The sequence below is a fragment of the Suricata suricatta genome, chromosome 15, assembly GCF_006229205.1.
Source record: "Suricata suricatta isolate VVHF042 chromosome 15, meerkat_22Aug2017_6uvM2_HiC, whole genome shotgun sequence".
Classification (NCBI taxonomy): domain Eukaryota; kingdom Metazoa; phylum Chordata; class Mammalia; order Carnivora; family Herpestidae; genus Suricata; species Suricata suricatta.
In genome coordinates this window covers 31,819,695-31,843,105 of record NC_043714.1, presented here as the reverse complement: position 1 = coordinate 31,843,105, position 23,411 = coordinate 31,819,695, and the positions used below count along the sequence as shown (strand labels likewise).

Here is a 23,411-nt window from a genome sequence, read left to right as displayed (position 1 = left end):
CTTTAATTATCAACTAACTTATAGTTCTTATATGGAGAGACAGGATAAATGCTTAACTACTAATCAGTTTTCCAAATAATGTGTTTATTCCCTAGCATTCTTCAAAAGTGACCAATAGGAGTTTTATTTTTATAAAAATATTATTATCAATTTATGGATTTAAACATAGTCAGCATGTTCTTTAGATATAACTCTGGAAGACTTTGATAGCTTCCTACTTTTCTGTAATGTCAGGGTGGTCCATGCTCATTTTGTACAATTTTTGTCCGGACCTGGAATCCACCATTTCTCCCAGAAGCTCTGGTTTAGCATTGCAATTCTTAATGTGTGTTCAGAAAAAGACACAGTTTCTTCAGTGTAGTGGGCAGTGCAGCAGGCGATGGGATGGCCCCACACTGCTCCTTGGAAGCTAAGGTCAGTCCCCAGGGGTGGGGATTTCTATGAGCGGATGTGTTCAGTAGAGGCAGTGCTTTTGTGGGTGGGTTTGCCATTACCTTTCCCCTGCAGCACCTCAGCTTTTCTAGTTAGAGCCTGTCAAAATAAAACAAACCTCCAATGTCAGCCTAAGAAAAACATTATCCTGAAAAAAATGAGTTTTAAAGCCACACGAACTGAACTCCTGTATATGTTCTTCAAGAATCTCAACGTGATTAGAGTGGATTATGCTGAGAAAAAACTGGAAAGCACGTGACTGGATTCAGTACAGACAGGCTGCAGAAAACCAAGATTGCTCCCTTGACATTGGCTCAGAACAACTATCACGTTACCCAGCCAGAGGACACTGCTAGTTTAACTTGCTTCTTAGAAACAGGAGAATTTGTGAACTGTCATCAGAATCACTGCCTTTCTGGGCTACTTCAGCGGGAAGGATCTTTTATGCTTGAGGTTAGAAGTGAGACTATACTTTGTTGATTTTGGAGAATTCAAAGTTTTAAGGGTATTTTAATATTTTCTTCTTCCTGAGGAGAGAACTTAAAGTATTTCATGAAACATGTTCTGTCGGTGATTTCCAATGTGCTATTTGCCCTAATGTACCTTTTGTACTTTAGCAAAATAATATTTTTGCTTTTATATATTAATTAAACCTGGACTTAATATAGTACATGTCTTCCTTCATAATACCTCATTGTTCTTTCGTGACCTTATTTCATTTCTCATTACAAAATGTGTTTTGTGGCAAAGGTTTTTAGCCTGATTAGAAAAAAGTGAAAATTGGGGCACCTGGGTGGCTCAGTTGGTTGAACGTCTGACTTTGGCTTAGGTCATGATCTCACAGTTCGTGGGTTCAAGCCCTGCGTCGGATTCTGTGCTAACAGCTTGAGCCTGGAATCTGCTTCTGATTCTGTGTGTCCCTCTCTCTGTGCCCCTCCCCTGCTCACAATCTGTCTTTTCTCTGTCTCTCAAAAATAAATAAATGTTAAAAAATAACTAGAAAAAAGAAAAAAACCAATCATCACTCATAATTTCCGGATATGATATTTATATAGGTGTAACTGCAAAGTTAAAAAATTCAAAATCTTGGAAAGGCTATTTGTTTCAAGCATAAATACATTAACTAGTACGTTAATTCAAATTCTATATTCTGAATAATTACCTGAGAAAGATGATAATTTCCTCTTAACAATTTATATTTTGTTCTCCTTACTGTTTTCTGTTCACCAAAGCAATGCATACTTTTTGCAAAAATTCAACCATTACAGAAATATATGACACAAAAATTCTCCTAATTTTACTCTAAAGAGATAACCACTGATAACAGTTTGGGTGAACATTGAAAAAGGTTATTTAAGCTCCAAAACATTGCTACTATGGTGCCAGAATTAATTTTGCAAAGGGAGGGTCATTTTGGTTTCAAGCCACAAGAGGTCACCATAATGTTTAAGAAGCCTCCTTTCAGTTGATTTTCCTTACCTGTAAATTTTTTCATTCGAAAAATGTTACATTAAAGCTTAAACAAGTGACTTCCAGTTGCTTATGCTGGAAGATTCCTTTCAGACACCACCCTAAGTGCAGGAAGCCCCGCCATGATCTATCTCTTACTCCATTTCCCAAACCATCACTGGGCTTCGTAAATGCAAGCCCTTCCTTTCTGCTTTCTAGAGTACGAATTACTTTTTTAACCTTTTCATCTGCTATTTTACAAACTGATTCCATTGTGTTTTCAGCATCCTTGAGAGATGTTCTAGGTGAAGGAGGTGGAGAAAATCTCTGTGAACAAATACATTTGAGAAATGCAATAGATAAGTATATCCCATTTTGGACAGAATGCGTATTAACATAAAAAGTCTTGGAGAAGTCCTTTGGTGATTAAAGCTGATTGACTTTATTTTATTGTTTTGTGAAGAATTTTTAATGTTTATTTATTGGGGGGGTGAGAGACAAAGAGAGAGAGAGAGATTGAGAGAGAGAGAGAGAGAGAGAGAGAGAGAGAGAGAGAGAGAGAGAATCCAATGCATGCTTCAGGCTCCAAACTGTCAGCACAGAGCCCATTGGGGCTCAAACCCACAAACCGAGAGACTGCAGCCTGATCCAAAGTCAGAAGCTTAACCAACTGAGACGAAGTCAGATGCTTAAGCAACTGAGCCACCCAGGCGCCCCAGAGCTAATTAACTTTAAACAGGGATTGTTTTTCGAACAATTGAACAGGCAATGGCTGCATTTCTTTGAGTAACTTATGCCTTTGACAACCTGAGTAGTAGTATTTGGAACATTTGGGAAATTCTGATTTTTAACATTCATTATTTTTAAGGTTGTAAAATATTGCACTATTATATAAATGATTTATCTGTAACTTGAAGAAATTATATATATTTTTGAAATTACATATACATTTGAATTTACATGTATTCTAAATGTAACAACCTTACAATGTTTTCTTCTCTCCTACAAGCATTTCCCATTCTTATATTTTTCTAACTTGATGGCAGAGATCCCGGGACCTGTCTTGCTATAGCAGTAAGCTTATATGGTAACTACATGAATTAATGATGGAAAATTCACCACTGGGAATAATAAATGGCATTATTATGACAAGAATACTATTTCTATGAGAAAGGATGAACTAAAAAAAGTAAATTATTATAGGTAGAAAAGTCATTATTTTACACTATTATACAGCTAGAATAAAGTCACAGAAGAAAGATTTGTAATCAGGAAAGATTTTGCACTAACAAATCTTACAATCTTAGAATAGGATCAGACCTTAGATGTCCTTTGATATAAAGTCACACTAACTGCAGAGAAGGGAGAAACTCGTGGCTTTTGGAGGCTAACATTGAGTTTTCAGATATTTCCAGGTATTAAAAACATCTATTTCTTAGTAAAGAAAAAGATTCTTCCATAGAACTCAAATTCAGTCGTTCTATTTCAGCAAGATAGTTTAAAAAAATTTTTTTTAAGTTTATTTACTTTTGTAGAAAGAGAGACTGAGACAGAGACAGAGTGAATGGGAGAAGGGCAGAGAGAGAGGGAGAGAGAGAATCCTAAGCAGGCTTCACACTGTCAGGATGGAGCCTAATGTGGGGCTCAAACTTACAAACCATGAGATCATGACTTGAGCTGAATCTAAGAGTCAGTTGCTTAACCAATGGAAATACCCAGGCACCCAAATAGGGGTTTTTTTTGGTTAAAATTTTTTTTTAACTTAAATCCAAGTTAGTAAACATATAATGTAATAATGATTTTAGGAATAGAATTTAGTGATTCATCACACATACAACACCTAGTGCTCATCCCAACAAGTGCCCTTCTTAATGTCCATTTAGCCCATCCCCCCCAACACCCCGCCAACAACCCTGTTTGTTCTATGTATTTAACAGTCTCTTACGTTTTCCCCTCTCCTGTTTTTATACTATTTTTCTTCCCTTCCCTATGTTCATTTGTTTTCTATCTTAAAATTTTCATGAGTGAAATCGTATGACATTTGTCTTTTTCTGACTGACTTTTTTCACTTAGCATAATAACCTCTAGTTCTATCTACATTGTTGCAAATGGCAAAGTTTCATTCTTAATGATTTCTGAGTAATATTCCATTATTGGAATCTTACTACATCTTGTTTCTCCACTCATCAGTCGATGGACATTGTAGACTCTTTCAATATTTGGCTATGGTTGATAGTGTTGCCATAAACATTGGAGTACATGTGCCCCTTTGAATCAGCACTCCTGTAGACCTTGGAAAAATATTTAGCAGAGCAATAGCTGAGTCGTAGGGTAGTCTATTTTTAACTTTTTGAGGAACTTCCATACTTTTCTTCCAGAGTGGCTGCACTGATTTGCATTCCCAAGATTAAAAAAAAAATATTTATTTTTGAGGGAGAAAGCATGAGAGGGGGTAGGGACAAAGAGTTAGAGGAACAGAGGATCTGAAGTAGGCTCTGTACTGACAACAGTGAACCTGATGCAGGGCTCCAACTCCAGCACTATGAGACCATGATCTGAGCTGAAGTTGGATGCTTAACCCCCTGAGCCACCCAGGCACTCCTAGGGGTATTTTTTTTTTTAAGGATTATTTAGTTCAACAAATTCTCTTTAAAAGTATTACAATATGGCTTTTTAAAAATATTTGAGGTGAGGGGCACCTGGCTGACTCAATTGGTTGGACGTCTGACTTTGGCTCAGGTCATGATCTCACAGTTTGTGAGTTGGAGCCCTGCTTCTGGCTCTGTGCTGACAGTTCAGAGCCGGGAGCCTGCTTCAGATTTTGTGTCTTCCTCTCTCTCTCTCTCTCTCTCTCTCACTCTGCCCCTCCTCCACTCATGCTCTGACTCTCCCTCTGTCACTCAAAAATAAATAAACATTAAAACAATTTTAAAAACATTTGAAATGCTTTTTTTTTCTAGAAAAGAAACCGCTTGATGTGAGAGTGTTTCATGGAATAGAATTTTAAAAATTGAGGGAAATGACAAAGAATGTAGGAACATAAAAAACAGCCTTCTTAAAGAAAGGAAAACTCTGCTGCAAAAGGGTTAAGGATTTTTTATTTAAAACAGACATGAAAAATCGATACTGGCAGAACCAGTGACAAAGCGAAGACATTCTGATTCCAGGTTTATGATTCTTCCCATTATTTTGAAAGCGATTTATAAACTATTCATAATTTTACACAAATGTGAGGTTATTATTCAATTGACCTTAGAGCTATATTCTGAAATTGAGTTATTCTTCTGGGGGAAAAAACCCTATCATTCTCTACTTACACCACTAGATGGCAGGTGACTGACTAACACCATTTGGGGTCTCCTACAGTCTGGAGTGATAAATAGGGTCAATGAAGAGTGGTGAATTGGAAAGTCACAAAAGACAGGAAGTTGTAAATATTCGGGTGAGTGGGATTCACTTGTTTAAGAGTGAGGTCATCATTTCCTCACTTCACTTTACTTCTAAAGCAGTGAGCGAGTTCTAATGATTCTTGAACTGAGAGATAGTTTGTTTTGGTGATCTCACATCTGTGTGGTGTGTAGAAAAAGTACTGGGGCTGATTATACAGTGCATTTCAACATCAGAATGTTTCCAAAAAAGAAGGTCTTTCTGAGTGCAATGTGGAAGGCAGAAACAATAAAGGAAAAAACTGAAAGTCTTCTACACAAATATTTAAAATACCTATGTAATTGCGCGCCTGGCTGGCTCAGTCCACAGAGCAGGTGACTCTTGATCTCAGGCTTAGCACTTACTTAAAACAAAACAAGACAAGACAAAAGAAACAAAAAATAAAATAAAATAGAATAGAATAAAAATATTTGAACTAGCGAATGATTTTAGGCACCGTATTTTATTTATTAGACTTCTCCTCTGAACTATTTTTCTGGTAGATGGTTGTATACTCAACATTTTTAAAGGCACAAAAATATAGGGACAAACCAGTGATGCAATTTTAAATAACCTGAGATATTCCCACCACCCATCCCGGAAATTTACTACTTCATTAAAGCGCCAGCATGTATTTGGAAATTGAAGTGAATAAACTAAGAAGCATTGTCTTGAGAAACAAAGCAAAACAGCATTTCAGAAAAAAAAAAAAAACTTTATGTAACAGAGGAATAAACTCTGGATTTAAACACTCTCTGCTAGTCCTAAAGCCAAACAGCACCTGACATGTTAGGACACCAGGAGAGTTGATAATAGAGTGAAGAAAATGAGTCTTGAAAGCTTTCACAGCTGGCTTCAGCTTGACCACTGGCTCCTCTTGGGCAGAAGGGCTTTGTCCTACATTCTGAGACTAATGTTTGGAAGGAAACTGTGACCTCCAATTTCAATCCACAGCAGGTTTCTCCAAAATGTTGGAGAGAGAACATCGGTCACAGACTAACAGTTGGAGAGGAAAGTATGGCCAAGAACGCAGCGGACAGTGTTCTAGGAAGAGAAAGCTACTTCTTTGGAGGGAAAGGCTCCTGTGAGAGCTGTGGGTATACGAGCAGTATCTTGTACACGTGCAGGTGTATCGAAACCACAAGTCAATCAAGAACCAAGGTTCCCTTCTCCTGTTAACTTTGAAAAGTTCTGTTTGGCTTACATTTTGCCGTGAGGAAATCCAGGGCACGGTTCAGTAAATAGTTATAAAGTTGATTTATTTACGTCTCTATTTAATCAGTCTCTAAGCCACTGGTGTTTGAAATAGTTATGAAAACTTCGCAAAAATTCTTGGAATAAAAGTTTTGATTTTTGTTTGTTAAAACAGTCATTTGAAAATAGATTGTCTAGGGGCATTTGGGTGGCTCAGTCCATTAGATGTCTTACTCTTGATTTTGGCTCAGGTCATGATCTCATGGTTCACAGGATTAAACCCACACTGGGCTTTGTGGTGACAGGGCTGAGCCTGCTTGGGATTTTCTGTCTCCCTCTCTCTCTGCCCCTCCCCTGCCCATGCGAGCGCGCGCGCTCTCTCTCTCAAAATAAATATACATAAACATAAAAATAATAGTTTGTCTAACTATTCAAGTATTGCTTTCTTTTCATAATAATTGGATTGATATTTGGTATCTGTGGTGGCTGTGAATATTGCACTTTGAGAACCCTTACTTCCAGGAATCTGTGATCCAGATTCTGTGCTTTGAAATCCACTGCTGGGTTTGCAGAGAGGTCATCTCTTGCCCCTGTGTTGATGTGGCCGGGATACTAAGGCAGACCTGTTCACAAGGTCTTCTTAGACCTTTGAAAAGTTTATAAAATGGAGAAGTCCCTAGAGAAATTCAACAGCAAATTACAGCAAAAATCCAATAATTTAATTACAAAGGTATGGATATAAATATATTTAAAATACATAACCACACAGATACACATGAAGTCATATTGATTCGATCTGATAACTTAATGTCTGTTGGCTACAGCCTGAATCAACAAGAATTTATAGAGATCTTCCTTTGTTTTCAACAGCTGGATAGACACAATGGATCCTCAAGAGGCTTACTACCCAGTTATGATTAGAATTGACCACATGAGAGAAGAAGTCCTAAAAGTCCAGGCTTGGAAAGAATTTGAATATTCATCAAGTCCAATTACCTTTGTGCTTGAATATTCTCTTCTCCAGCAAGGCCAACTGCTTGCAAGACTACTTAACTCCAGTAAGAAAAAGAGTCTTCAATTCCTCTTAAAATGAAGTCTCACTCTCTGGTCTTAGTTCTACCCCTGAGGAAGTCAGTTTTCAAGATGGCCTCCTCAAATCCCTACAAGGTTCCTGCCCACATTGTACCGGAGATGCTATATGCCCAAGGACAAATGGCAAAGGTGATGGGATGTCACTTTTGAGATGAAGCTATAGAAGACTGTTGCTCTGTTTTGGGTGATTTTCTACTCATTCACTAGCGCATGCTCATTTGCTCTCCTTATCAGTCACTGGGGAAGCTGTCTGCTGTGCAGAGAGGACATTCAGGCAGCCTGTGGAGAAGCGCATGTGATGAGGCTGTTTGTCCCACAGCCAGCAGGGAACTGAGACTTGCTAATGGTTACAGACATAAAATTGGAAGGGCATTCAGGCTCAGTCAAGCCTTGAGATGCCTACAGCCTCATCAGACAGCTTGACTGTAACTTCCCAAGACCCTGAGCCAGATGCACCCAACTAGGGTGCAAGCCTCCTAGCTCCTTGATCTTCAGAACTGAGGAAAAATTAAGGCTTGTTGTTTGAAAGCTGCTAAACTTGAGGAAATTTTGTTACATAAAAATAAGTAACCAATGCAACTTTTTAAAGTCATATACTTATGTTAGTTTTTAATATAATGTACAATAATTACACATAACATGACAATAATGACATTTTTGAGCGTCTATAATCTTGCAAGTATTGTTCGAAGTGCTTTACGTGTGTTAAGTTATTCACAACAACCCTATGACGTTTATATTTTTATTATTTCAAGTTCTTAGACAAGAAAAGTTGTGCAGGGTGCACGGAAGTTTAAGTAACCTTCCTAAGGTCACAGAGCTGGTAAATGTTACTGGGACTTGAACGTGGGAGTTCTCTTTTTAGAGCCAAGCTCCTAGGAGGTTGCGTCAAGCTGGAGCTATCACAAGGCTCAGTCGGGGTTGGAGAATCTGTTCCCAAGTTTACTCGCATAGTTGTCAGCAGGCCTAATTCCTTACTGTTGATCAGCCAGAGGCTTCCTTCCTCACCACAGGAATTTATCTCATTAGTGGGTTTAAAAATAAGATCTTTTTCCACATACCAACATAGTGTAAAGATTTTTCCTTGTAACTAAACAGTTCTAACTATCATTTTCTAAAGGTTTTGGATACAAATTGCCATCTTGACAAGACAGAATTTCTTTAGGCGAATCAGCTAAAAAAGTGAAATACTGTCCCACTTTATCTTTAATTTGGGTACTAAAACAGAGAAATTTCATTCACTGTGATGATCGTCAGCTTCCCCGATTCACTACCATAAAAAAAGTGAAATTTGTGTTTTTACCTGACATCAGAGCTATTACCTACAAAGAGGCTGTATACTAATATTTGTCTTCTTTTTTGTAATTATAAGATAAAGAATTTTTAAACCTTGAAGTTCTATAAAAGCTAAGTACTCAGTGCCAAATGTAGAGAAAGGCAGGTTAACATGAATAATTCATTACCAAGTGAAGGGAAAACATTTTCAGTCATTGAACATTTCTTCCTGACTTGTCTGGATTATGGTCTTTCTTCTTTCTTCTTTGGTAAGGTGTCGTGAGAGTGAGAAGTAGCCTGCCAAGGGAAGCAGCGAAGTTCCTCCCAGCTCTGACTTTCACACAAAGGCATCCCACTTAGAGAGTCTCCGTATTTGTTCACGGGAACAAAGCTCAGAGAGCAGCTTTGCACTGTCGCTTGCAAGCAGTCACGTCGCCGTGGATGTGAAATTGGCTTAAGAGAGCCCCATGCGAGCTGTCGTTACAAACACAAATCCTACACTTTGGGAAAAAGGAAGTCAATCAGATGAACACCTTCAAGCTGATGTTTCAGGCGTGAGATCACTTTAGGGAAAATGAATCCCAACAGGAGGGCTCTAAAAAGAAGTAAGACTTGAAAAATATCCGTAACAAAATCGCAGCTCTTCCTGGAGAATCTAATTCTAAATGAAACAAATTCTCTATATTATCCGTTAAAAATGTCTTTTGGGTACATATATATTTTTTGCTTTTAAGATACAGGAGGGTATAAAATTGAAGGGCTTCTCAGTATATCACTCCTTGTGATATCCCTAATTTCTTGTGTTGCTCTCTTTTACTGAAGTGTTCTAAAGATTGACACTAGACCAGAATACAAAGTGTTTATATTTTTTTCATGTTTTCCACCAATCTTGTTCATGTAAGAGTTAAATGAATTTTCTCTAAATGATCATCTAAGTTTTAATGGGTTTTGATTTGACAGAATTCCTACATGGTCTCAGTGGAATACTTTTTAGGGGTTGGATTGTAATGTGGGGAATGCAGCTTTCACAAATCAAGTTACTTCAATCTATCTATGAAGAATATGCCAGAGCGTATTTTAGGAAGTTTCTATGGGTTCAGAATCTCTATTGCCCAGAACAATTTTTAGGATCTATCCTCAGTTTTCAGGATTTAATTTCTAATTCTGCTTTTTAAAAACTAGATATAGGATGGAACCTGGTGCTGAGGGATTGGAGCAAATATACTGCATATTGTTACAGATGTTGTGGTTGACCATTTCACAAGAGCTTGTGACTTCTGGGCAATGAGTGGGAGTTGAGAATGAGGTAAGGCTTTTTTCTTCAGAAGCTGGGGGGAGGTTCAATTTACTTAATACTCTCCAGCAAATGTCACGGGAGTAAAGTTTAGCCCAGAATCAATGCTAAACATCATTTCCATTTATTCAGCTAGTGTGAGTGTTCTAGGAAGCAACTTATGGGCACTAACCACATTGATGTAAACACAGAAATTCATTTAAAACTTAAGTGTAAAGCTCATTTTAACAATTTTATTGCTTCAATTCAGATAAATACATAATTTAAACAACTATAACTAGTTAATTAATGTGTAAATAGTCCCAAACAATGTTTGAGAGGACTCCCAAATAATGAAGCAATTAACGCACAATAAAGAGAAAAGTACAAGTAAAAAACTCTGTAGCAAGATGTTATTCTACATGTTACTTTAGGTATCACCCTTTCTCAAGGGTGACTTAGGCTAAAAGAACATATTTATGGGGGCACCTGGGTGGCTCAGTCGGCTGAGCCTCTGACTTCAGCTCAGGTCATGATCTTATGGTTCTTAGGTTCGAGCCCCGTGTCAGGCTCTAAGTTGACAGCTAGCTCAGAGCCTGGAGCCTGCTTCAGATTCTGTGTCTCCCTCTCTCTCTGACCCTCCCCTGCTCATGCTATCTCTCTCTCTCTTAAAAAGAAATAGAACATAAAAAATTTTTTAAAAGAACATACTTATGAGTTTAACATCGCAGCATTTCAAATCTTGATGAAAGCCTTAAAAATGGAAGTTTTGAATGCATTAAGTAGTTCAATTTTTTTTCTCCAGGCACAGAATTTATTTGACCAATAATACTTCCAGTGAACAGTTGGTGCTTTCCAAAAGAGAACTAATCAGTAGTTTCCATTACTGTTTCATTTTTCAGGGCTTTAAAATCAGTGACGATTTTCAAGAAATGTGGTTCAGGCTTAGGGAAAGTCTCTTGACAAAGCTCTTTCTGCTGTACAGCTAGCTGAGGCCAGGCCACCAGAACTTTCTGCCCCTAGTTCAGCCCAGAGCACCCAGGCACACAGAAGGAATGCCTCATAACTGCCTGGTGCCTTCACTGGTGCATCTCTTTGTTTCCTAGGACATGGAGAATTCTGCAGGTTCTTTTTTTTTTTTTAATTTTTAAAAATGTTTATTTGTTTTGAGAGAGAGAGAGAAGGTGATCAGGGGACGGGTGGAAAGAGAGGAAGACGCAGATTCCAAATCAGGCTCCAGGGTTCGAGCTGTCAGCACAGAGCCTGAGGTGGGGCTCGAACCCATAAGCGAGATCATGACCAGAGCCAACATCGAACGCTCAACCAACTGAACCACCCAGGCGCCCAGTGGCGGTTCTTTATCAACAAATGTTCATCATTTGGTAGTTTAGCTCCCTCTGCAGGATAGGTTCATTTTTCTCTCAACTACCCCCAAGTCCTATTTCAAAATTTCCATCAAAATACAGTTCTTCTGGGCAAATCCATGACTAATTGACTCATCACAGATGTTCTGTTAAACCAAACTACACATTAAATGAAATTATAAAGGAAACAGAACAATTGAAAGAGCACCAGACTGCAGTTTGGAGACTAGGCCTCCCGTTCTGGTTCCACAACTTGTCACAGGTGCCTTATAATGACTTGCTTGGTCTTGACTGGATTTCACTTCCCACACATCACTTACCTAAAATTTAGCAATGTGAATTATATATAATCAATACACTGATATCTAAGTAATACATAAAATAATCAATTTATCAAAATAAATATTTAACAGATATAAAAAATATCCATATCCACACATATATGGATAATTTTGAGTGCAAAGAAGAAACATATAAAATATGAGTATATATTGTATAATAATTATAATTAATAATATAAGAATTACATTATACAATTAATATATTAAGATTACACAATTTCTACATAATATATAGAGGGATTATATAATCTTCTTATTATATATATTTTATTTTTGTAGTTGCACAGTGGTTTGGGCTGGGTTCTAGACATCTGGTTTTGCTCCCAGTCTTTCTATTTCAGATGGATCAGCCAGACGGGAGACTTTTCCAGCTGTAGGAGTTAGTGAAGTACCAGAAACAGAGTAATGTGTTTAATTAATGCAATAGAGTACAGTAATATTATATACTTTAATATTATAAGCTCTTAGAGTTTAAAGTATACATATATAATGTTTAAAGTATAATGTATGTGTGTGTAATATATACTTTATGTATATATTACACACACACACACACACACACACACACACACATATATATATATATATATATATGAACATAAAATGTCCATGTCATCTGGATATGAGTGAAGTCAGCCTTGGAGACAAAGTCCTTTACAGACATTACATCCTTCATAGATTCATATACTTTTTTATGTTCACATTTTCACTTTACAGATGAGAAAACTGAGGCCCAGAGAATTAGGCCCAGGCTCCAGCCTTTTCGTCCGTCGGGTTTGCTTTTACCACGTCAAACTCTACGCATAGACAGGTGGTCCCTGACGATAAAGGCTGCCTAAAGGCAGCCGGGCCTTCGGAAAGTAATTTTCCTAACAAAGACCCACAGCGGGGTTTCTCCCCGGGTCGGCTCCGGGGGCGGGCCACTCTGTCCCGCCCCTGCTCTGCAGGTCTGCGGATAAATGTGCGGCGGTGCCCGGTGGCCCAGGCCCTTCTCGGGAGCGCGGTGGGCATGGGTTGCGGCGCGAGCACGAAGGTGGTTCCGGGGCCGCCCGTGCTGCAGGAGGGTCAAGGCTGTGGTGACTCCAGAGGCGTAGGACCCGGGCCCGAGGCGGTGGCCGAGGCGGCCCGCAGGATGCAGGTGGCCCGATTCCGCGCCAGGTTCGATCCGCGTGTCCTTGCCAGGTAAAGCGCCAGGTTAAGCGCTGGCAGACGGGCTGGCCTGGGGCTGGGATGAGGAAGGTAACTAACCACGGATCCAGTTGGCCTTAGACCGGCTTCTTTCTGCTGCTAGGCCCCAGATGTCACCAAATTCTTTCTCTGCCCCTTTGAGATGTGAGTCTTCCACAACCCAGGAATGCCTTTCTCTAGGAGGGTCATTCCCTTTGAAATGTGATCGTGGGGCCAGTTTTCTCCCAGTCTCTGTGGGAAGGAGGGAGCCTAACTTCTGAGAGCCCCAATTAGCAAACACAGGTGGCCTAGTCATGTTGACCACCTTACCTCCAAGCTAATGTGCTCTGCTATTTTCCACTAGCTTGCCCAGTGCTGGAAACTCTCTCGCCTTTTGTTTAAACAGAGTTAAAATCAGTCTCTCTTCCCTACTGCAATAGTTTTGACTCTGGTTGTAATAGTCTGGAATAATGTCTTCTTCACTGGTTTTAACTAGTGTCAGAGGCAAATTCTCTTTAACACCTCTCAGCAGAGAGGGCAGAGGATATGGAAGATTCTAGACTGAATGTGGAGGAGGTACAGCAGCCAGGAAAGGGAGGGGATCACTGACCTCAGAGCTGGGGAAGGAGGAAGGAAGGTCTCTCAGTCCCTACAGAGCTGATGGATGAGGGCCTTGCCACAAATATGCTGAGGCTGGGTCCAGACAGGCCTTGGTTTGCCAAGTATCTTTACCACATTCTGGAAAAGAAGACCATAATTCATGGGATAGAAACGAGTCTGAATCGGCCAGACTTGAGACCCACTCCTGTCACTTTTCATGTGGAACTGAGAATGTTCCTTAGCCTTACTCCTTCCTCAGTTTTTGCCTCTGTGAAGGGGGAATAATAATAGTATTCACCTATATGACTGTTGTGAGGATAATTAAAGTAATATATGCAAATTATGCTGCAGGTGCAGAGCACAAGGATTTATTTAGGTATTAGTGCAAGTGCAGTACTTACTATTGTCTTCATAAGGCACAGATAGGACCTAGCTGATTCTGTAAGAAATGAGCAAGGATGGTGGGTTGGTTGGCCTGAAAAATAGCTTCCTCAGCGTGTGCCATGTTGGACATGTAAGGAAGAAAGTCCTCTTCTACTCTGCAGGGCTTGGTGAGACGCACTGGTGCGCAGCTCCACCGGCTTCTCAGGGACACTTCTAGCCCGAGAATTGTGTGCTTACTTCATCACAGTGCTGTGAACAGAGTCTATGCTGGAGCCATTTCCTAGCCTACTTGGGGACCTTCAAATACAAAGATACCTTGTGGATTAGTTCAGAAGCTGCTAAACTTAGAGACAAAGTCAGCTGATCCAATTGAACTTGAATCAGAATGGACATGGCATCTTATGACTAACTTGGTTAGATGGTAGCTCTGGTCATCTGCAGCCAGAGAAATGAGGCTTGTATGGTCCCAGTCTTCTCCGCTCTCATAACCTCCATCTGCAGGCTAGTCCCGGTCCTTGAGGTGTGAAGGGGTCATAGAGATGGAGGATCACAACACTGTAAGGACTCTAGCGACTAACTCAAGGCTCTTTACATGTTGAGAATCTTTGCCTGATAAGATTAACTGACTTGTCAAAGTTAGAGGCAGAACTGAGTCTAGAGAACAGTTGTCTTTCTTCTCCATTGTCATTCTACTCATAACTCTTGCAGAATGGAGCTGATAGCATTTAAATCTGACTATATTCACTTTCTTCTTGGGAGTTCATTACAATTGCTTCTATCAAATAGGTTGTGACATTACTACTGTTACCATGTATCATTTTTTATACATGTTCAAAAAATCCCTAGTTTGTAGCAGCTGAAGTTAAAGTCCTAATTTCAATTTCAGTCATTTCTAGGATAGTGTACAATTGCACCACCTACAAAATTAACTTTAAGGCTGCTCCTTTGGGCAATGAGTAAGAGTGGAGGAATGGAAGGCACGGAATGGGCTTATAAATGCCTTCTCTGATGCTTGATTTGACCCTTCATACTTTCAAAATATATGTAATAATTTGGAAACAATATGTATTCAATGAATGACTCTTTTTTCATTTAACAGTTATTGCTGTTCCCTCTGTGCCAGGCACTGCATAAGATCTAGCCACTTGAGTCAAAAATAGTCACCATCCATGGCCATTAGGATCTCACAAGCAAGGCTGCAGTTACTGGAATTTGTTATGAGACATTTGTTATTCAATCTGCAACCATTTATTTCCACTACTCTATATTTTGACTTAAAGCCTATGTTTCCTTCAGTGCCAAATTACTTGCATTTTTTCAAGTATTTGGTATGAAGTCCCCTTCACAGTATTGAATAAAGCTCCTTTTATTTAAGCAAAAGAGTGTAGTTCCTCAGAGATGGTAATTCGTCTGATAGCCGATGATTAATTCTATGAGCAAATGAATTTGCCTAGAGTTTTGAGGGCTTAGTGATAAATTAATATCTGCAAAATGCTTTCATTCATCCACATTAGAGGTAAATGTAAAACTTGGTTGGTTTGCAAAGCAACAGAATTTGAAATGCCTGTGATTATCTTCAAAATCAACCTGAAAGTGCATGTGAATATAAAAGCAAAGTTGGAAAGAGAAGAGGTGACAGAATCCATTTAAGATGAGTAAATTGCTGTCTGTTTTGATAAAGTAATTGGCCAGAAAACGAAATGCACTGCATAGAACAAAGCTGTTTTCAGTACGCTGGCACAGCCGAATGCCATTTTTATTCAGTAACTACAGGAGTATAAGGAACAGATAGGTGGGGGGAGGGTGGCAGGGTAAACTACTGGGAAGAATAAACTCAGTAAAAAGAAATAAGGCTATTTAAAGCACAGATTGAGATTTGCATTTGAATCTCTGGTATTGAGTATGCAACTTAAAGAATTACCTTTGGGGCGCCAGCTTCCAGCTTTGGTTCAGGTCATGATCTCACGGTTCATGGGTTCAAGCCCCGTGTCGGGCTCTGTGCTGACAGCTCAGAGCTTGGAGCCTGCTTCAGATTCTGTATCTCCCTCTCTCTCTGACCCTCCCCTGCTCGAGCTGTCTCTTTCTGTCTCTCAAAAATAAATTAAAAAAAAACATAAGAAATTTAAAAAATTACCTTTTCCCTGCATACTCCGTGAGCACATTTCCATTTGCTGGCATCCTTTCCTGGGAGAAGGAAGAGCACCAAATTACAATACAAGTAAGGCGACCTGGATTCTCATCCTCAGTCTAGAACTTTAACAACTGGTTGGCTAGCCTGATCTTCAATTTTTTCAGTTGTAAATTGAGGGATTGGACTAAATCACTCTCTAATACTCTTTCCAGTTGTAAATTCATAGTTCTAAGTCTAGCACTTTCTCAACACTTATTAAATTAAATATAGAGTTAAACTTGATAGAACTCTTTGATGGACATAGACATGTACACAGATAATTCAAGTTCAAGATCACCAGCCTTTGGAATCGTAGCTGACTTCCTGGCCTTTCTGAGAGATAATTACTTTACACATTGACATATATCCCATGTTAAAACTCTGTTTCCAGTGCAGAAATTGCAAGTGCAGAGGGTCAGGTGGGAGGAAACTGGTCCTCACACCACCCCCACCAGATGTATTTACTGAATCAGTGATTCTCTGGTAAGGTGCTACTGTGGACGAGGTAGATCACGTGCCTGGGCCTGGGAGCTCACAATCAAGGAACCTGAAGAAGGTTCTATGTGCCCTGTCTCTTGATATGATTTCCTTCTTCTTATGAGAAATTACAAACAGAATCAAGCTTCTTTTTTTATTTTCTCCACTTGGTTTGATTGCTGTTATTGCAGAATAATAAAAATAAGGGGTGTGGGGAAGAAAGAAAATGGTAGAAGGTGAACCTAAAGTTCTTCAATGAAATTTTGAGAAAATACATTTGAAGGGGTTAGATTTAAATACCACCCATTTCAACTACAATCTGCGTGGCCTTGGGAAATGTCTTAACTTTTATTATTCATAATTTTCTTACCTGAAAAAGGGGGATAGTATTTTATTAGCCAATATGGCTCATGTAAAAAGAACTTTTTAAAATAAATTTTTGTGCACACAATAAATGTATAATAAACGGTAACTATTTTTTATAAAGACTGTTGTTTTAATAGTTATCTTTTCACCAACTAATTGTTTTTATATCACTTACCTACATTTCAAAGAGGAATCTGGAGAGGCTTTAAAAAGTAGTAAATACAATTAAGCTGTAAGGAGCAAGGCAATTGGATGAGGGGGATATAAGATGAAGTGAAATGATACAAGGCACCAGCTTAGATCATTTTAAGAATCATCAGTTCAGAGGATAACAGATTTGGCTTTTCTTCCCAACAGATATGATATCAAGGCTCTGATCGGGTCAGGCAGTTTCAGCAAGGTTCTCAGGGTGGAGCAGAAGACCACCAAGAAACCTTTTGCAATAAAAGTGATGGAAACCGGAGTGAGAGAAGGCCGAGAAGCGTGTGAATCAGAGCTCACCATCCTGAGGCGGGTTAGCCACCGTTATATCGTTCAGCTTGTGGAGATCTTTGAGGCCCAGGATCGAGTCTACATGGTGATGGAGTTGGCTACGGGGGGAGAGCTCTTTGACCGACTCATGACTCAGGGGTCCTTTACAGAGCAGGACGCCGTCAGAATTCTCCAGATGGTTGCGGACGGCATCAAGTATCTGCATGCATTGCGAATAACCCACAGGGACCTAAAACCTGAAAATCTCTTATATTATCATCCAGGTGCTGAGTCAAAAATTTTAATCACAGATTTTGGTTTGGCACACTCTGGGAACAAAAGCGGAGACTGGACGATGAGGACCCTCTGTGGGACCCCAGAGTACATAGCCCCTGAGATTTTGCTAAGGAAACCTTATACTAGTGCAGTGGACATGTGGGCTCTTGGCGTAATCACCTATGTTTTACTTAGCGGAGTCCTGCCTTTCGATGATGAAAACCATGCAAGACTTTACAGGAAGATTCTGAAAGGCAACTATAATTATACAGGAGAGGTAAGAAACAATTTTTATTCTTACTAAGCTAGCCTAGTGCAATTTCTCAACCTCAGCTATTGACATTTAGAGCTGGATGATTCTTTACAGAGGGGTAGGGCAGGGGATGGGAGTGGGGCTTTCTTGTGCATTACAGAATGTTTAGAAGCATCCTTGGTCTCTCCCCCAGCTCCACCCTCTATACAGTACTGGTGGGCACTGGTAGGTACTGATATTTAGTAAATACCCTAGATTCAACACATTCCTCAAGTTGTGACAACAGAAATTGTCTCCAGACATTGTTAACTGTCCCCTGTGGGGCAAAACCACCCTGGTCTGAAGGTGGCAAGGGCCTTGATTACTGAGTTGTCTGTGGTCAGCACATGACATTGATAATTAAGTAGACAAGTTAGTTTGTCTGTAGTTTTTCTTCCATCAGCTGAGTAGACTAAGGTGTACTCAGAAGCTCAGCATGATGCTTGGATGTTTGGTGAGAGATTCTCTCTTGAATCTAGATGACCCAAGCCTTTTTTGTGATATAATGTTTCCTCAGTGAAATGTTTAACCTCACAGCTTGTGTAAAATTTATCCACTGTTTAAACTTGGAACGCCCGTGTTCCTGAAGGTGTTCACTTCTTATTTGGGTAGAGAAGGAAAGTTGTGTGTCGGAAGCCTGACAAAAGGGGAAGTTCATTTCATGTTCAGCAAGTGATCAAATATATTATCTGTTTTACTATGAAAGGGTTCTTCTTCTCATAAAGAAAAATGTTGGTAGTTTGATTATATCTACTTAAGGTATAACATCTGTATGTATAACATCTGTTATGTATTACATCTTACACAAAATTAAAAGCTAAAGAACAAATTTAAATATTTTACTTCTATACTTTGACAGAGCTTTAATATCTTACTGTACATGTATGCATTATAAAAAACTCATTGAAATTGGTAATTGAGAACTAAGAGTTACATAGGGAAGTAGGAAAGGATGGGGAGAATTCACATACAATTCAGTACCATTGATTATTAAAAGTTTGAAAAATGTTCAGCTTCACTAATATCCAAAAAATGCAAATGAAAAGAGTCTTCTGAAAATTTTTTTAATTAATGAAGATTTTTAAAAACTCTTCAACTTGACTCATTGCTGCTATGAGTACCAAGAGATCAACTGTCTCATTTTCTGTTGGTGGAGGGAAGATTTTACAGATTTCTTGGAATGTAGATTGAAAATATGCATCAGGAACTTTTAAAAGTTTATATGTTTTGATCTGATAATTCCACTTCTAAGAATCAAAGGAAATAATCCCAGATGTAGCAAAGGTTTCAGTGTAAAGATGGTCATCGGTGCTATAGTTACAGAAGTGGATAACTGGAAAAAAACCTAAAAGAATGTTTGCATAAATTATGGGACATCCATATGATAGAGTTTGATAGTCCCCAAATTATGCATGCTTAAAAAGTTGTACAGATATTGGAAAATGTTCACAGTATACTATCAAGTGAAAATAAAAATGCAGAAAACAAACTGTATAGAGTACGATCACAGTCATATGGGAAAATGTATACATAGGAAAAAGGCTTAAACGAAATACAGTAAAATGTTAACAGAGTTTACTTCCTGGTTTGGGGATTATGGATCATTTTGGTTGTTTTATAATTTGTTTTTTTTTTATAATTTTAATATCTTTGTGTTTCTGTTGCTCTTTTGTTTACAAAGAATACGTATTTCAGTTTTGGTTGGGTGACTCTTCTGTTCTATGTAATGTTGGGTGGAATTTCAGTCATTGGGGCTTGACTGCGATGGAATATCTATGATGGTCCTTCTACGGTCTGACATCTTGATGGGGATGGCTGGAAATCTGGGCTCAACTAGGTCACCAGAATCCTTATTCCCCCTCCTCTCTCTGTGCTTCACAGAGCTTTCTCTTCTTGAGGGCTTCTCCATGGAGTCTCTCCGGTAGAGTAGTCAGACTTTTTACAGGTTGGTTTAGGCTTTCCAAAAAGGAATATTCCAGGAGGGAGACAGTGGAAGTTGCCAGTCCTTTTTAAGGCTGAGCTTGGAAATGGTGCTGCATTACTTCTGCCTCATTGTGTTGTGAGTTCTCTGAGTCTTGTGCTACCCTAGATTCAATGTGGAAGGAGACTACACGCAGTGTTACTATTGGGAGTGTGGTTTATTGGACCATATTCATACTAGATATCACTATGGCTTTTTTAATGTGCAAGAATAATAAGCAAATATTCTTCAAGAAGTCCTTTTATCAGGTTTAATTCAGAGAGTTTTTAGAGTTGGGTTCCCCTAAAGGCCGAGAAACCGAAGAAGATGATTCATGTTCAAGTGCCTTATTAAGGGTAAACTCCCAGGGAGACAGGTAAGGAAGTTGGGAAAACAGGACAGGGAAAGTGAGGAAGCCAAGGCCATGAAGGTCAGCCTCATTTTGCAGAATTCTTAAGCATTCTTCCAACCTGAAGCAGGTGAGCTGGCTTTCACCTCTCTCTTAGTCATCGGGGGTGATGGTGGTGGGGAGCTGATGGTAAATTTATATGTTCCCTGGGGATCAAAGGCAAGTAGCTCCAAGAGCCCCAAAGTGGTCACTGAAAAAAAAAAATCAAGGTGTTGGGTTTTAGAAGGAAAACACTCCAGGATTGTCTGGGTAGCATTCGACTTCAGCTCAGGTCATGATCTCACAGTTTGTGAGTTCAAGCCCCTCGTCAGGCTCTGTGCTAACAGCTCAGAGCCTGGAGCTTGCTTCAGACATTGTGTCTCCCTCTCTCTCTGCCCCTCCCCCACTCATACTCTGTCTCTTTCTCAATAATAAATAAATATTAAAAAAAAAAAAGCAAAACATTCCAAAGGAAGCAGGTATGGGTACATACAGAAAAGAGGGGCTCATGGTCTGCTTGGAGCACTGACATCATCTCCATGGTGCATGCTCTATTTCTGGAGGAAATAACCTGTTTGTAGTCCCAGATATCATATAACACAGAGTAAGACTGTGGCTGCTTATAAAATGTTATTGGACTGACCTCCCATGTTTGTCAGGCACCCAAGTCCATCATCTTAACATTTTCTTATAATATTACCAAGTGTTTTAGTCATTGCAAGCTGCTATAACAAAATACCACAGACTGGATAGCTTAAAAAAATAGAAACTTCTTTCTCACAGCTCTAGGAGCTGAGAAGTACAAGACCAAGGTTCCAACAAGGTAGGTTTCATTATGAGTCCTCTTTCTTGGCTTGTAGGCAGCTGCCATCTCATGGCCTACTTGCATGACCTCTTCTTCGTGTATGTGGAGAGAGAGAGATGGAGGGAGGAAGAGGGAGAGGGTTTAACTCTGCAGTGTCTCTTCTTAAAAGGCCACTAATCATATTAGATCAGGACTCCACCCTTATGACTTCATTTAACCTTAATTACTTCCTTGGAGACCTTATCTCTAAATACAGTGATACAAGGAGCTAGGGCTTTAACACATGAATTTTGGAGAGAAACAAACATTCAGTCCATAACATCAAGGAAACACATGTTGATAGACGTAGAAAAGCACATCACATTTTCTCTGTCATCATACCATTGTATACCTACCACCTATCAACAACCCTAGTAATTTCTAAATGCACCAATTTTATTTAAATACTAGGGTGACCATTCATTCTGGAAGCATAGGTGTGGTAGACAGAATTATAGCCTTCCAAAGATGTCCCTATTCTAATATCCAGCCAGGTGTGTTACCTTATATGGCAAAAGAGAACTTGCAGATGTGACTACATTAAGGATCTTGAGATGAGGATATTATTCTGGATTATCTCGGTGGATCCAATGTGATCACAAGGATCCTTACAGTAGGAAGGCTGAAGGGTGGAAGATAGAGGAGACTTGATGATGAGAACATAGATTGGAGTGATGTGCTTTGGAAAGGGGTCATGAGCCGAGGAAAGTGGGCAGTCTCTGGAAACCAAAAAGGGCAGGAAAAAATTCTCTCCTGAAGCCTCTAGAAGGAACACAGCTATGCAGACACCTTGATTTTAGCTTGTAAAACCCTTTTTCACCTACAGAGCTGTAAGATAATAAATGGGTTGTTCTTTCTTTAATTTATTTTTTATTTTTTTAATGTTTATTTATTTTTGATGAGAGAGAGAGAGAGAGAGAGCGAGCGAGCATGAGCAGGGGAGGAATAGAAAGAGGAGATACAGATCTGAAGCAGGCTCCAGGCTCTGAGCTACCTGTCAGCACAGAGTCCGATGCAGGGCTCGAACCCATGAACCGTGAGATCATGACCTGAGCCAAAGTCAGACGCTCACTGACTGAGCCACCCAAGCGTCCGGGTTGTTCTTTAAAGTCCCTTTGTCTGTAACTAAAATTCCAAGTATGACACATAGTGTGAATCATTTCTTTTCTCTAGAAGTCTGGTGAAGAAGTAATAAAACTTCCAAAGATTTAAGTGCTGTATCTCTTATGATGAAGAGGAGTGATGTGTTTAATACATACAGCAGGGGCGCCTGGGGGGCTCAGCTGCTTAAGTGTCGGACTCAGGTCATGATCTCATGGTTCTTGGGTTTGACCCCTGCATCACGGTCTGTGCTGATACTGCTTGGGATTCTCTCTATCCCTCTCTCTGTTCTTCCCCTCTCAAAATAAATAAATTAAAACATATGTGTGTGTGTGTGTGTGTGTGTGTATACATAGCAAGTATGTGCCATATATATATATATATATATATATATATATATATATATAGCAAATATTTTGTATAAGCAAAAAATTAGCCATGATATTAAGGTTAAATTCTTCTTGATTTTCGTGTGAAATATATTTCTTTCCATGAAACTTTGATGAACCTTCCATCTGTGTTATTCTTTCCCTTCTCTGAATAGTGTTTAGGATTATGAGAAATGTCTTTTGTTTTGACATTTAATCTATATATCATCTTTCTAAGACATTGTTGGCTCTTTGAAGGCTGGGATGCTACCATATTTTCCACTTTATACCCAATAAAATATCATGAAGAGTTAAGCATAGAGAAGCATTTAACAAAAAAATAGTTGCTTTTTAAAAATTATTAAGAGATTCTGATTTATAACTACAGGGGTAAATGCATTTCAACTGTAATTGCATCAAGCATAAAATTCAAATTTTAATTTATAGTGAGGTGGATTTTAGGTAACTCATATCTTTAGTTGCTGAATTCATTAGATTTCATTCTGGAGCATTAGTATGGTTTGGAAGGGTACATTTACTCTACTCACTGGGCTTTGCAGGGTAAAAGTAGTTCTCCTGTTCAGTTGCTTCTTGCAATGCTCAAGGAGATACCAGGTTGGAAAAACACAGACATGGTTGAAAACTAAAAAATATATATATATATATATATATATATATATATATATATATATATATATATA

General features: G+C 39.1%; 1 protein-coding gene across 1 annotated transcript in view; it reads left to right on the top strand.

Annotated features, from left to right (window-relative positions):
* Nucleotides 1-12,855: 12,855 nt before the first annotated feature.
* The window catches only part of PSKH2 (protein serine kinase H2), an 18,445-nt gene continuing 7,889 nt past the window's right edge, over nucleotides 12,856-23,411 (top strand). Inside the window, exons 1-2 of the mRNA XM_029923298.1 lie at nucleotides 12,856-13,028; nucleotides 17,368-18,034. Of these exons, the coding sequence (XP_029779158.1) occupies nucleotides 12,856-13,028; nucleotides 17,368-18,034 (840 nt within the window). The remainder of the gene's footprint in view (nucleotides 13,029-17,367; nucleotides 18,035-23,411) is intronic.